The sequence below is a fragment of the Manis pentadactyla genome, chromosome 1, assembly GCF_030020395.1.
Source record: "Manis pentadactyla isolate mManPen7 chromosome 1, mManPen7.hap1, whole genome shotgun sequence".
Taxonomy (NCBI): Eukaryota; Metazoa; Chordata; class Mammalia; order Pholidota; family Manidae; genus Manis; species Manis pentadactyla.
Window position 1 is genome coordinate 202,562,463 of NC_080019.1, and position 15,792 is coordinate 202,578,254.

Genomic DNA, 15,792 nt, shown 5'->3' on the forward strand with positions numbered 1-15,792 from the left:
ATTGTTTACCAGTAATTGTCCATAAGCATAGGAGTGCACGGTGGTCCATCCCTGCCGTGAGCAGCATGAATGGGGACAGGCCTGGCCTGAGGTGGTTGAAGCTGATGGAGGAATGGGCAGCAGGACTCGAGGGTGGCAAAGGACAGACCTGGAGGATGGTGTTGGATTTCACGGTGACTGGTCCCACCATTCCTGTGTCCTTGGTCACAGCAGAAAGGCCCCTGGCGTTCCCTTGTTCTGACAGCCAGAACACCCAGTGCGGCTCTGGGTTCCACATTTTAAACTGGAGGGTCAGGCAGGACGGCTGGGACAACTAAAAGGCAGATCAAACCGGATAACATCACGTTGTTTTAACAGATGTCATTAGTCATATTAATAGATGTCTAGAATCCAGAAGGAGAGAAGGGAAAGAGACTGGCTTTCCTCTGGATTGCCCAGGCCATAACTTGAGGTGTAGGTTCGATTCAGGTACTGGCACTGGATTTAATGACTGGGACATGTCCAGGGGGCAGCCAGCAGGGGCATAGGAGGTGAGGGAATCCTGGAAACTGGTACACCTGCATACACAGTACACTTTACGTCTCCGCAGGGCTTCCGCAGGCAGAGGGAGCAGTCAAGTTCTGCAGACCCCAGAGGGCTGGGTAGGGGATGTCATGTGGTGGGGGGCGCCCATCTCCGTGGTGGCCTTCACCAACAGAGGGCCCTAAATGGGTCCATCCTCTGGGGATGGTCGTGGGAGGTGTGCACACACAGGCTGAATGCCCTGTCGAGCAGGAGTTGGGAGCCGGCTGTATGGGGGCTTCCAGGACTCCGTGGGAACCTGACCTAGCTGAGGATGCAGGCAGCCAAGCGCACTGGCCTGGCATAGGGCTGACAGGCATTTTCCTCTTGGCAGTGCCTGCACGACCCCTACCGCCTGCTGCACTACGACCTGCACAGCCCCCTGCAGAAGACGCCGCCCCTGCTGGTGCAGAAGTATGCTGTGGTGCAGGGGATGGTTCTGGTGAGCTGGGGCCTAGAAGCAAAGGCTGGGATGTGGGGCCGCCCTCTGCCTTGGGGGGCGGCCTTAAAGGGAGCCAGGCTTAGCCACACACCCCTGGGCAACTTGGGGAGGGCAACACCCCTCCGCTGGAACTACCAGAGAAAGGCCTGGATGCCGGCACAAGCTCTGTGAGCCAGTGGCCCTGTCCTGAGATCCGGAGCTGGTACGCTGAGATCCTCTCCTGCTCCTCCCTTCCTCTGTGTCAGCAGATGTTTGCTGGAGGGAGGCTCCTCTTCGGAGGCTGCGTTTTGAATGGATATGGCTTCAGCAGGGAGAATCTGCTGAAACAGATCTTCCAGGCTCGACATAACTACAAGATGGGCTACTTCCTGCCAGAGAACTACAAATTTAGGTAAAACAGGAAAAACTCTGGTAGCACGAGGTCCCATTCCTGCTTTGGCCACCAGTCCACATCTGTCCCTCACAGTTTGTCCCACAGCCTGAAAGTCCAGTGTGAGCACAGCGCCTGCTCTGTGAGGCGGGCTCTTGGGGTGCCCTGTGGTGCAGCTCCTTTGCAAAGGAAAGAGCCTCAATGAGCAGCCAGCCAGGCTGAGCTGAGCATGGGCGAGAAGAGGGAGCCTGTGGGGTGGCATGGCTTTGGGGGAGCTGCTGTGGCCCTCGCCTTTGTCTCCCAGGACTGGGCTGAGAGGGGCTGCACCCAGGTAAAGCTCAACAAAGGCTCCTGGCCCAGAAAACAGAGCCACGGTCGAGGCAGGACCACCCTGGGGACAGAGCTGTCTTGGAGACCACTGGCCCCCACCGGCGGCCCCATGCCTTCTTTCCCCTCTTCATTTATTCAGCAGGTGGTGACCCTCTGCCTCACCCCAGGGGCAGCCCTGTGCTGGGCACTGGGTCCGCGCCAGCTCAGCCCCTCCTTGCCCTCTCAGGTTCTCCAACGTTCTGCAGCTCTGGTGGGGTTCAGGCGGTGGCACCTAAGGATGGGAATGCTCATCCTTACCCAGCCAAGCCTCTGGGCCCTCCGATGGAGGGACAGAGAGAGCCCCGAGCGAGGGAGGGCTCAGCAGCCTGGAGCAGTTAGGAAAGCTCCCTGTGCAGTGGGCATCAACCGTGCGGGAAGCGCAGGCCCAGCACACACAGGGCAGCACCTGGAAGAGGCGGCTGCCTAGGGAGGGTGGGCTGTGTCCGCCTGGATGCTCTGTCGCTGCTCTTCCCCGCCTCCCTCATCTGCTCATGTTGTCCTTAATAGTGGCCAAGAGAAGTCACAGGTTCTTTTCAGGCCCTGCGATCTGTGCTGCACTGCAGTAGGGTCAAAGACAGGGCAGGAAGGGTGGCCAGGCAGAGCCATGAGACCCTCCTGGGAACACCATGCAGCTCAGGGTGCCAGGAGCCCCCAAGGGTAATGATGGAGGTGGGTGCCAACGTTGGCAAGAGGCGAGATAGGGCTGCCTGATTCTCACTAGGGTATGACTTGTTGCTGAGAGGGCCTTTGACTAGGATGGTGGCTGGGGTTGCTTTGTGGGGAAGGTGCCCTGGCTGATGCTGGAAGATGCCCCAGGAGGAGAGGGGATGAGACTGGAGGGCACTGGATTCTTTGACACAGCCCCAGGGCTGGAACCTCCAGAGAGACAGTCTCCATCAGCCCAGGGCCAGAGTTCATCTGAGGGCAGGTGAGGCCATCTTCCCCGTCAGTCTGTCAACCTCCCACGTGCGAAATGCCTCGTGTGCCATCACAGCCCGGGTGGGACCTGGCGGAGGGCCCCACGTGGGGGCCCCTGAGGATGCCTGCCCCATCCTGGTCATCCGACTCACGTTGTGTAATCTGTTTTCAGCAGTTTTCTCCTGGGATCCTCCACCTGCGCCCCGTTTGGCTTGACTCCATTTCTCATGTAGCTAAGCTTTGAGTTCCTAAGAAGTGCTGAGTCGTGATCCATGCTAGGAGCAGGAGCAGGTTGAATGGGGAGTGAGGGGAACCATAGAGCCTTCATGCCTCCCCGGGGACATGGGAGACAGCCCAGTCTGCACCTGGGGGCCACAGAGCATGGATTCACCCTGCATCTGTGCAGACTCGCCTGCCCTTGCCCTACTGCCAAGGGCCCAGCCTGGGGCCAGCATGGGGTGGTGTTGAGGAGAGTGAAGCCGTGGGCTACAAAATGAGCTGTCTACAGAGAGGCTGACCTAGGCCAGGAAGCCCTACTGCAACCCTCCCGCTTTGGAGCAGGTTGCCTGCGAGGGCAGGGCTGGGTCACTTGCCCTCCCTGGGCCTCAGTTACCTCTTTGTGGCTGGGAGGACCCATCATTCTTGCAGGAGTGAGTTAAGAGAGTCAAAAGCTACAAGGGACAATGCACTTTGTAGTGACCAAGTGGTTTGTAGACTGTTGTGGGCCCTGTGACCTGCAGAGCCCGGTGTGAGCTGGAGCATGCCTGGCAAACCACTGAGCATTTGCCAAACTGCTGTGATGTCTGTAAAAGATGAAGTTCTTTGTAAAGTGCCACAAGCCCAATAAATTCCAAAGGGCTTTGGAAGCAGTGACATGCCCTGTAAACTACTGTGAAGTGTCCTGTAAACTGCTGCATGTCCTCTACCCAGACTGGAAGATGGACCTGCTCCAAAGCACTTTGTGAGCTGCGAGCCCTGTAAAGTGCTTCTTAAACTGGAATGCACCCTGTATCATACAAAGCACTTTGTAAACTGCAAAACACTCTATAAATGACAAAGCAGTCTATAAACTGTCAAGTGCTCTGGAAGTGCAGAGTACATTACAAACTGGGAAGGCTGTGTAAATGCCCATGTAATCCTTGCTAGACTTTGTACACTGTAATGTTCCTTACAAACTACAAAGCAAAGGTTTTGTACACTGGAGCCATCCATCTTCGTGGGGAAGGCTCTCCACAGTGGTGCCACTTCGTGACACTCACGCCTCTCGCCCACCTTAGGATAGGCAGGCAGCCATGCTGTGGCAGGAGGAAGAGAGGCAGGGGTGACCAGGGCAGTGTCAGGAGATGCGGGTCTCCTGGGCCGGCTGTGCTCACCAGGACCCCTGTGAGGATGGCACTGTGGAGAGTGGGCCCAGCACTCGGGAGAGCCAGCCACTGCCAGGCCCTGCTCCGCAGCGCTGCTCTGAGGGAGGGTGACCCGCCTTCTGCAGCTGCTCACGCAGTGCTGGCTTCCTCCCTCCGCCCAGCGCAGCTGCCCTGGGGCCTGCCTCCAAGGCCTCGCTCACTCTGTCTGGAGGCTCTGCAACAGCTCTTGGGGAAAGGCAGTCAAGCCAAGCCCAGGGAGGAGGGTGCAAGCCCTGCAGGGCAGGGACGGGGCATGCCAGAGCTAGCCCTGAACCTCCATGACTTTCCTGGTTGCCTCCCGACCTCCGCAGGCAGGCAGCTTTCCTTACAGCGTGGCAGTTCCCAGCAAGGCTCTGGTTCAGCCTCCAGGGTTGGTGGCACTATGGGCCAGTTGCTGACCTGCTCTGGGTCAGGCCACTCAGTTAGGGAACCCAGAGATGGGTGAGGCGTGGGCCAGGTCTCCTTGGTGAGGTAAGACTAACGAACTCAGAGAGGAGAAAGTAGAAGCCATGCCTGGGCTCTCTGTGTGATGGGTCACTGCGGATCCATTCCTGGAGGAGTCCTCGGAAGACCGGTTGGCACAGGAACCCCAGGCACTGGATAGGCAGGGGAAGGGCATGTCAGGGACATGGACTGGGGACCTGAAAGGGCTGAGTGGGGAAAGGTTACCTTCTTGAAGCAGACCAGGGGCTCAGAAAGAGGGGGCTGGCCTCCGAGCCGTGAAGAGGTGGATTTCATGTCTGATAGATTCAGTTCTTACGCTTTCCTTCTCACTGAAGCAAGTACGAAGTTTTTGTTTTAATTGCTGGGGGCCTGGCCTGTTACAACCCCCCAGATGGCCTTTTCTAGTTGTCCCTGACCAGAAGTGGTCTTACCATCCATCTCTGTATCATCCTCCCTGGAGGCACCTGGCCGGCTGTCGCCCCAGCAGGGTGGCCTTGTGGCCTACAGGTGTGGTCACTCACATTTTTCTGATGTCCCCATCATTTAGTTCATCTCTTCTCCGCTCTCATGCGTACTGAGAGCCACGCCAAGTTGCTAAGATCAGATCCTCCCCTCAGGTGATCGGAGGCTGATCCGTAGAACTGTGAACCCTGCTCCATCATAAGCAGTAGAGGAAATCACTCCTGTGAGTTCAGGGAGGGCTTTCCAGAGTTGGTGACATGGGAACCTGGCCTTGAAGGAGGGGTGGAAGGCCCAGCAGACAAGGGGAAGGAAAAGGCACTCCCGGCAGGGACCCGGGCCAGCAAAGCCACAGTGCGCTTTGAGGGCCAGGGAGCAGTGTAGCTGTGGATTCAGTACTGGCTGCCAGGAGCTCTTAGAAAAATGTGACGGTGGTTTGGGGTCGGATTCTGATTGGCCTTGAGCAGGGCATTGCTCCAAGGAGTTGGGGCTCGCCACAGCAGAAGTTGGGGAGCCGCAGACTGCTCTTAAGCAGGAAAGACAAAGCCAGGTCCTGGAGGATGAGCCCTCGTCAGCAGTGGATGCTGGATGGGAGAGGTTGAGGCTGGAAGCAGGGAGGCCAGAGGCAAGGCCAGCGCCCTCGACGGGCTGCTTCAGGCCTGGTGGGACTGGGAAGCTGGCTGTGAGCTCAGGAATAAATATGTGTGTTTATTCCTAGAACCTGGCTTGGGGTAGGTGCCCAGTAAATACTTTGTGAGTGACTGAGGGAGGGAAGAAAGAAGACATTTCAGGGACTGTGCTTCTTTCTGGGCCTTTTCCTCTACATTCCCCAAGTATCCTATGCCACCCAGAGAGCCTGGGGATCTTCTCCCCGTCAGCCCAGCCCTCCCCCTGCACCCCACTCATGCCCTTTGGCACTGGCAGGGATGGAGACCTCCACCCCTGGGCTTTGCCCAGACTCCTCTGCAGGCTGCCGAGGACCTGGCTTCTCAGAGGGCCTCAGATAGGCCTTTGTTCTTGTCTCCAAAGGTGGTGCTGCAGAGGGTCACTTGGACTCTGTGTGCCTGCTCCCCATGGGGCAGGGTGGGGGACCGCAGAGTAAGGGGTGGAGGGAGGCTTTAGTTTGCTAAATGCAGACTTTGCAGGTGTACCTGGATTCTGTGAGCCTGCTTTGGTATTTCTCCCATTTTTACTTTTACTAGGGTCCCAATAATGGAAGAGGCTCTCCTCTCTGCTCCCTGCTTGTCTCTTGTCTCTGAAATGTCCTGCCCTGAAGCACGTTGCAATAAATAGGAAGAGACAGCAAATGAAAGGACCGGGCCTGTCTGCCATGACCCCACTGTGTGCCCTTCAGTGAGCTCATTCTCCTCTCTGCCCTTGACAACAGCCCTGTGCTTTCTGTTTCCTGGGGCTGCTGGGATGCTCAAAACCACCTTATGGCCCAGGAAGTGCGCGTACACTGAGTGGCTGCATGGGGTGTGTTGCAAAGGTGGAGTGTGGTCATTGCATATTCATTAGTTTCCCAGGGTGGCCTTAACAGCAATTCTGCGAACTGATTGTCTTAAACAAATTTATTGTCTCATGGTTTTAGAGTCTAGAAGTCTGAGATCAAGGTATGGGGAGATCGTGCTCCTGCTGAGGGTGCATGGGAAGGCTCATTCCAGGCCTCTCTCCTTGCTTATGGCAGCAGCTTGGCCTGTGGCAGCATTTCTCAAGACTCCACATGGCATCCCCGTATGTGTGTGTCCACATTTCCCCCTTTTCATAGGACACCAGCTATATTAGATCAGAGGTCCACCCAAACAATGGATGGCTTCATTCTAACTCATTATCTACAATGACCCAGTTTCCAAATATGACCACATTTCTGGGTTACTGGGGGTTGGGACTCTGGCATGTGAATTTTGGGGGGTCACACAGTCAACCCTTAACACTGCACCTGACAGCTTATTTTCTTGGCCTCCTGTCCTTTGTGTGGTTTATGGCACCCTTCCACCCCCCACCGCAGGCTGTTCCAGGGGTCAGTGCTGAGTCTGGAGGCATCACTGGCACAGAGTTAGGGCAGCTCTAGCTTTAAACAGAAGCCAGGGGTGCTGACCTTCTGTGAGCCCCTGGGCCCCTGGGGGGTATGTTCTTTCCTCACTTGACCATGGAGAAGCACCTGCTCCCTTCTCCTCCAGGAGCCAGAACACTGAAGGGGCAGCGCCAAGAGAGTGCTGCTTGCCTGGGCGCCCCCAGCTCTGGGCCCCCTCTAACTGCGCCTCTGCTGAGCACTGCCCTCCCTTCCCTGCTTCCCCCTGCAGCATTTCAGCCTCCAGTCCGGGCCTGGAAGACCCTGACTCAGCCAAGAGAGCAGTATCAGAAGACATCCAAGGAAGCTTCTCCTCGCTGGCCATGGGGGAGAAGATGGAGAAGTCCTCCCCTGAGGCTGAGAAGTAAGTGGCCACCCAGCCTGGGGCTGAGGGGCTGTTCTGGCTCACAGCAGGGCCTCTGGCCCCCCTCAGGCCACATGCAGGGCTAAGTGGCCTTAGGCATCACTTCCCCTCTGGGAGTGGGTCATCTCCAACAATCCCTGATGCCTGGCCTGTTTTCCAACACAATGTCCAGTTGGGCATCAAGGCTGCTTGCTGGAGCTGTTGGCAGCAGTCTAGGTGGTGGAGCCTGAAGCCTGTTGTAGACTTCTCAGCGAAACCCCACAACCCAGACCCATCTTTGTGCAGCTCGTGTGTTCCGCAAGAGTGTGAAAATCACACTTCTCATGAAGATAGAAAACCAAGATTTTGAGCACCTGGAAAGGTCACAGGTGCTGCGGGGACCCCCAGGTTGGAGCACTGCCCATAGGGCCTCAACTGTATAGAGGCGAGGGCCATGCCCACCTTGGCCAGGGCCAGGGCAGGGCTCTGGGCGCCGTCCAGACCAGCCATCTCCACCCCTTTCCCAGCATTTGCTTCTCTCTATTTTGAATTTTAGAGTGAAACAGCTTGCAGTGGATTTGCATCATCTCAGCAAAGCCCGAGGGACAGTAAAAAGATAGCCACTTGGAAGAAACAGGCCTCCAAGGAGTGATGCCACCCCTGCAGCCACCCGGAACACCAGGCCTGGACACTCTCCTCCCGCACCCACCCTGGCCCCCCAGGCCCTGGCTTCCCAGTCTCCCACCCTCTTTTTCTGAGCCTCTGTGTAATAAACAGACATGCCTCCGGTGTCTGGGTGAGGCCATGGGATAGGCTGGTGCCCAAAGGCCAGAGGCCTTCAACAGGGCAGTTCCAGGCTGAGCCTCAGGAACGCGGTTCCCCCAGTACAGAGCTTCCTCTGTGGCCGTTTAAGTCAGCTGGAGAATCTCCCACTGCCACGCAAACTAATGTCTCGCCCCAGGGGCCACTCTAAATGACACATTGATCCTGGGAGGTCTAGGATGGGACTAAACTGTGTCCTCCTACCTTTCTTTGGGTGGGGAAGGGCTTAGATTCTGGTCCAGGTGGAACACAGGGTGACAGAGAGGAGGAGACAGAGAGAGAGAGAGAGAGAGAGAGAGAGAGAGAGAGAGAGCACAGATGGGGGAGGAGTCAAAGGAGAGGGTGAGGAGGAAGAGAGCAGGGGAGGAAGGGAGGTGCGAAGAGGGTAGGGAGGAAGAACAAAAGAGGAGGGAGAATACAGGGCAGGTGGAGGGAGAGGGAGGGGGCATGGAGTAAGGTGGAAAAGGCAATGACAGGCCACAGGCAAGGACCTTTGGTGGCTCCTGGAAAGGCAGGGTCCTTGTAGCCCCCATGTGCTAACATCCCCACCTAGCCCAGCCTCAGTGCCCTTTGGTGGACTGGGCACCCCTTCTCTGAGCTGGCAGACCCAAAGAGTCCTCCCCATTTTCATAGCCCAGAGATGTCAGCCCCCTCTGGTATGTTGTCTCCTCCTCGGCGGCACCTGAGGGCCAGACAGGACACCAGCTCGGGCCCGTTTGTGTGAGGTTCCCAAGAGACACTTCCCGGGAGTGTGGTGAGGATCCCAGAGGGTCTGCCTTGTTCTCCAAATCTAGAAGACTTCAGGCCCTGATCTATGTGTGGTGTTCAGTGATGTGCTCTACATTTAACTTTTTAAATCTGAGTTTTTTAGATTTAATTTTCATCCTTTGTCTTATTGAAAGGCTTTTTTAAAAGTTAGACATTTGTCCCCCTAGAAATGTACTTGAAATGATATGCTGTATTCTTAAAGCTGCATCCTTTGATACCTAAGGGCCTGGTATTTATTAGGGACCTGGAAGCGTAGCCACTTTTCCCTCTACCCCTCCTGAGCATGAGGACGCAAAGAATCGGAAGGCAAGGAGAAGCAAGTTCCGCCTCTGTCCTGGTGTGCAGGCATGCTCTGGCTCCTCGGGCAGGACTCTGGTAGAGGTCGGAGTGGAGACAGCCACTCACTCTTGGACCTTCCACCCCGAATCCGACCTTTGGATCTGTCTGCTCAACTCTGCACTTCAGCAGCCACATCCACAGGGAGCGCAGGGTAGGCCTGTGCCCAACCGAGGGTGCTCACCACGCTGAAATGGGGCCCACAGTGAGCTTAACACAGGCAGGGATGCCTCCTGCTGGTGGAACCAGGCCCAGCAGATATCCAATGCTATGTAATCAAATTGTCCCCTGCAGAGAAGGGAGAAGAGGGAAACAACAGGAAAAGGGGATGAAGCTTTACCCCCCAACAATGCCCAATGAACCAGGCACGAGGGGAAAGTGTGAGATTATCTGACAAAGTCATAAACTCTTGTCTGACTAGAGTAGCTGGATTTTTCCTTCAAGCTCTCTCCTGTCAGAGTCCTTGGATATAGGGAAGTCCAAGGCTTTCTAAAGTACAAAGGGGTGGCATGACTCAAGTGGATGCTCCTAAGATGGCAAACATATTACACATAGGCTGCTTGCAGGCATCATTAATCAATCACAGTGCTCTGCACCCAGGTGATGCCTCAGAATCCATCTTCAGCACAATGGACCAGGCAGCCACTACCAATGGTAGTTAACTTGGCCAGTCTTGGCCATCCATGGAGTTAGCCCTCTCCTCTGCCTGGTAAGTTTAAAGGAAGACTTCTCAAGAGGAAGTGATGGTGGACTTAAAGCTAGAGTCTAGAGGGGAGGTTTTCTTAGATGGCCTTGCTGTGTGTTGTCTATGCCAGCAGGGAAGGGATGATCTGATTACTCCCAGGTACCCAGCTGGTCAGGGAAATGTATAATGGTCCCAGGGCCTCTGGGAAACGGGAGCAGAATCTCCCCTTACCACTGAGCACTCAGTTCTCATCACCCCGGTTCTTCAGGTTCCCCCAGTAGAAGGCCCAGGAGAGGGGAAGACCATGAATATGCTCTGAGTCAAAGAAAATTGAAGCCAGAAGGAAACCCAGCCATCAAGGTATCTAATCTCTTAGCTTCATAAAGAGGGAGACTGAAGCCCTGAGGAAGGAAGGGATTTCCAGAGACCACACAGTCAGTGCACGGCAGAATTTAGCAAGGTCTCTGATAGCAAGTCCACTTTCTTTTCTCCACTCTATTCCCCTGTGTGGGAATGGACCCAGGGCCAAAGAAGGGGAACCACGAGGGCAGCAAGACAATGTTTAGACTTCCATTTCTAGTAATATTATGGGTTAAAATGGCCTGAAAAAAAAATACCACTACAAAATAAATAGAAATACTGAATAACATAGGTCAAATACGCCTTTAATTGCATATTGGAGCCCTCAAGGTAGTAAGGAAAATCATCAGGGTCTGAAAATAAGACTCAGGAAACCAAGTGGTAAGCAAGCACTAAGATCACAGCTGCCCTGAGGCTGTTTTTTTGATCCCAATGACCCAGAACCTGGGCTTCAGTGGTTGTAGGGAGACATGAGACAAAGCTTTGGTCCTGAACAAGATGCCAAGCCTTGAATGAGATTCCCAAATACATATCTGGGACCCTTGATAAAAACAAAATGATAAGAGAAGTTGAATGTCTCAGTCTCAGAGAAAAAAATGTTTTGGTTGAGGATCCTGAGAATTATAACCCAGGTCTGCATTCATAGAGGTTTTAGGTTTGCATTGTGTGTGTGCTGTCAGGTCTGGAAAGCTTCAGGATGTCTGGCAGAAGTAAACACAAATCCTCTCTGAAGATGTTCACTCTCAATCTTGATTTCATAGGATTCCCATGGAGAGGTACAGTTGAACATGAGCTCACAATATAAAGTTTAAAGATACAAGCCAAAGCAAATGAAAACAGAAATACCAGACATTAGACATTCAAGACTTTGGATATTGGAATTGTCAGATGAATGTGTTTTCAACTATTAAATGAAGGAACTAAGAACATAAGCAAGGAACAAGATATGATCAAACAAAAAAGAGATGGACTGAATTTTGCCACCAGACATGTTGGAGTAACTGGTACTGGAGTCCTCCTGACACAACCAGCCAGGACAAGGAAAACTACGTTAAGTTCAGCAATCCCCCCAATTTTCTGCGAAAGGTGTTTTCTGGATCTTGGTGTAGGGAAGGAGAAATCAAGCAGCATGTAACAGTATTGTTGAACTGAGTAGAGAAATCAACAGTTAGGGGAGACAATGGTGAATAGAATTTATGGGCCCCGGCATCAGAGAAGAGGGAGGTATGCAGAGAGAACTCTAATCTGCATAGGGGTGTCCTTGAGTCTTCCGCTGAATGCTAAACTTTACATGTTTAAAGGATGGTTTCATGAGATCAGGTAAAGAACTACAGGGGAGCTGTGAACTCACAGCTCACAGGTGGTTGGGAGACAGTTCCAACCAATTAGAAGTAGAGGCCTGGGCCTTTCAGTGGAGACCCCAGGAAAACCAAGGCATAGAAGTAGGGATAAACTAGTGTTGGAGTAAAGGCTAATCTAGACTCTCTCTAGTAAAATTTAAGAACAATCCTTGACAAAAATACAGGGACAGAAAAAATAGACAAGTTGGTTGCCTGGGGGTGGGAGAGAGAATAACTACAAAGGGCATAAGAGAATTTGTGGGGGAGGAGATGATGGTACCTTCTATCTTGATTATGACAGTGGTTACCTGATTGTATGCATTTATCAAAACTCATAGAACAGTACACCTAAAAGAATGAATTTTTACTATATGGAAACTACACCTTAATTTAGAAATTATAAGAAAACAAGCCCTGAAGGGATCAAGCTGATCTTCAAGTAAATTGAACTGCCTGAAAAAAGCCAACCCTCTTTAGAGGAAACAATGCAGTATGGATACAATATAACAACATGTCATTCACAGTGCCTGGCAAGCATTTAAAAAGATCTCTGGATATGAAGAAAAAGAAAAAAAGTAAGCTGTGACCAAAAAACAAAACAAAACAAAAAGAGGCAATAGAAACAGATGTAGAAAATATAGAAGTGATGACAATTGCAGGCAAGATCTTTACAGCAGCCATTATAAATGTTTCAAATGTCTTAATGGAACAGAATGAGAGAAATGGAAACTGTACAAACAACTGGATGAAAAATCTGAAAAATGTGCTGGGTAACAGTAACACCAGCTGAGACACTATAGAAGAAAAGATCACTGAACTTGAAGATAGGGTGATAGATAATAAGCAAGATAAGGCTGATGGGGAAAAAGTCTGAATAAATGAACAGAACCATAGTAACCAGTGAGACAACATTGAGTACTTTATGTATAATTGGGCTACCAAAAGGAAGAAGTGAAATGATGGTTAGAAAAAACTATTTGTTGTAACCAAGACCAAATATTTTCCTTATTTTTTTTAACAATGAGAACCTTAATCCCAAGCAGGGTAAACACAAAGAAAATACTGCTAAGGTACACCATGGATATAGATTATGAAAATTGATGATAAAGAGAAAAGTCTTAAAAAGAATCACAAAGACTCATTATACACTGAAGAAAAAAATGAATGCTGATTGCTCATCTAGAACAATGCAAGTACTAAAACGAGGCCATCTACAATTTTTAAATCCTGCAAAAAATCCTTCAAGAATGAAAACACTAATTAATCATCATAATACAATAAATGCAAATGGTTAATTTAGCAATAAAAAACAGAGACTCACATACAAATAAGTGGAATATTATTTTGCCATGAAAAATAAAATACGAACACATGCTACAATGTAGAATGAACCTTGAATATGCTTGGTGAGAGGAGCCAGATACAATAGCTACATAAGGTATGATTTGACATATATTAAGTGTCCACAATACACAGATCTCTAGAGATAAAAAGAGTGGTTGCTAGGGAATGAGGAAGAGGGGACTTACAGTGGAAATAATTACTTATGGGCATGGGGCTTATTTTTGGGGGTTGAAGAAATGCTCTGGAATTAGATAATGATAACAGTTGCATAATAACATTGTGAATATACTGAAAGCCACTGAATTGTACACTTTAAAATGGTTAAAATTGGGAACTTTATTTGTTTTTAAAAACAAATCATTACTGAGAAAAATTAAAGATTTAAATAAATAGATACTCCATTTCATGTGCTGCAAGACTCAATATTATTAAATGTCAATTATTTTCAGATTGATGTATGGTTTTGATGCAATCCTAATCCAAATTTCAGTAGGCTCTTTTATTAGAAATTGGCTGATTATAAAATGTATATGGAAATGCAGAAGACATAGTGTGGCTAAAATTTTTTTGAAAAAGAACAAAATTGTAGAATTATACTACTCGATTTCAAGATTTACTATAAAGTTACAGTAATTAAGATAGTGTGGTATTGGTAGAAGGACAGACATATAGAAAAATGGAACAGAAGAGTCCATGATCAGAATCATGTGCATGTGGTCAATTGATGTTCAACAAAGGACAAGATAATTCAATTGGGAAAAGTAGTCTTTTCAACAAATGATACCAGACCAACTGAATATCCATATGGAAAAAAGTTAGAATTGATCCTTACCTCGCATCATTCATAATAGCTCAAAATGGATCATAGATCTTAAGAACTAAAATTATAAAACTTCTAGAAGGAAAAACAAGATATTTGTGATTTTAAGGTCAACAAAATTTTGCTAAAATAAAAAATAATGGACTACACTTCACCTAAGTTAAAAACAAACAAAAAAACTTCAAGAAAAAAGCTGTGTACCACAAACTGGGGGAAAAATACAAATTTTTAGAATTGCTAAAGAACTCCTACAACTCAGAAGACAAACAACCTTTTTAAATGGCCAAGTATTTGAACAGATGTTTTGCAAAAGAAGATACATAGTTAGCAAAAAAGCACATGACAAGATGCCTAATACCATTAGTCTTTAAAGAAGTTCAAATTAAAAGCACAAATGGGATACTATTAGACACCAATTAGAATGACGAAAAGTTTTTTTTCACTGACTATAGAAGGCTTTGGCAAATATAAGAAGCAACTAGAACTCTCATTCATTGATGGTGGGGATGTAAAATGGAAGTACTTTGGAATACAGATTAGTGATTTCTTACTGAAATTTCTCGTAAAATCGTATGACTAGAGGAAGGACCCAAGTTGAGGAGCGGACTGCAGATCCCATTCTGTGAGGAGTGGCAGGAGGGACTGGGATAGTTTACCCTGAACCCAAAGCTTCAGGAGTTTCAGTCACTGTTCTCCATGTCTGCAGGGCTATCCCAGGGCCTGGAATTGTAAAACAGAAGCCATTGTAGGTTTCAGCACCTTTCCAGTGAAATAAGATGGAGTGTCTTAGGCTGAAACCCAAAGGCCATAGTGAAAAATCTCCCCAAGGACCCCTTTGTCTAAAGACCGATTGTGCCAGAACTAGAGCTGACAAGATGTTCACTCCGCAAGTGACAAACATCTGCTGAAAGATTCTGATTTCCGCCAATATGGCAAATTGGCATAGACTGCTGGTTCCTTGTCTACCAGTCAGCCCTGGAGAAACTGTGAAGCAAGAGAAAAGCATGGCTCCCAAGAACTAAATCCTTTGGGAAAACCCTGAAAGGCTAAACTTGTTTTGAAGCAGTTCATGTGAAAAATGTGGGTGGCTGCAGCCTGAGGAGGACAGAAGAGGGAGGTGACACTGGAAGACAGCTGCGTGAAATCCCTTTCTCCTCTGTCCCGCCTCCTCTCGGCATAGCTTTTGGAATTTTCACCTACCTCTTTACTTTAGCAACTACAGCAACAGACTAGGCTGCTGATACAGAATACAGGTGGTAATACTGAAGGAGTGTAAAGGCCTTGTCCATTAGGGTGTTGACACAAGCAGATGCTAACTGACCAGGTGCCAGATGCTGACCAACCAGGTGCCTTTGACCAGTCACACCTTCATCTGTTCCACTCCAGACTTCAGGGGCTACTGATTACAAGGCAAGGAGAGGCCCCTGTAGATGGTGGCTCTCCTTTACCTAGAGGTTTAAGGTCATACCCTGTCTATAGGAATTGCTGGGGATGGGGGGTGGGACTGATGAACAGAAGTGGTATTTGGGGCTTATCCTTTCACAACTCTGATATAAAGTAGGACTTGGCCTTTCATTCTTCCCCAAAGCATGTAACTGGGGTAGCTGACATGATCAAGGAAATATGAGCTCAAAGGCCAAAATAACTAAATAAAAGAGGAATCACTACTGTAAAAGAAAGATGAGACTCTGGACAAGAAATTCCATTTGAAGCTGAACTGTTGGTAAGAAAAAAATTGACTAAGCACAGTCAATATATCAAAGGATATATTAGCAATATGATTCAAAAGAAACCACAAAACAGTGGAAGTTTTAAGTTTAAAAAATATAATAGTTAAAGAACATCATATGTAAGATAAAAGCTGGAGAACCAGTTAATGGATTGGAAGACTAGACTGCAAAACTCTTCGAGAAAGCATCTAGAGAGGCTAACAATGC

General features: G+C 49.8%; 1 protein-coding gene across 1 annotated transcript in view; it reads left to right on the forward strand.

Annotated features, from left to right (window-relative positions):
- Positions 1-8,032, forward strand: part of C1H3orf20 (chromosome 1 C3orf20 homolog) — a 97,711-nt gene extending 89,679 nt beyond the window's left edge. Inside the window, 5 exon segments of the mRNA XM_057488773.1 lie at positions 896-1,003; positions 1,252-1,394; positions 7,270-7,401; positions 7,937-7,973; positions 7,976-8,032. Coding sequence (XP_057344756.1) covers positions 896-1,003; positions 1,252-1,394; positions 7,270-7,401; positions 7,937-7,973; positions 7,976-8,032 — 477 coding nt within the window.
- Positions 8,033-15,792: the final 7,760 nt, after the last annotated feature.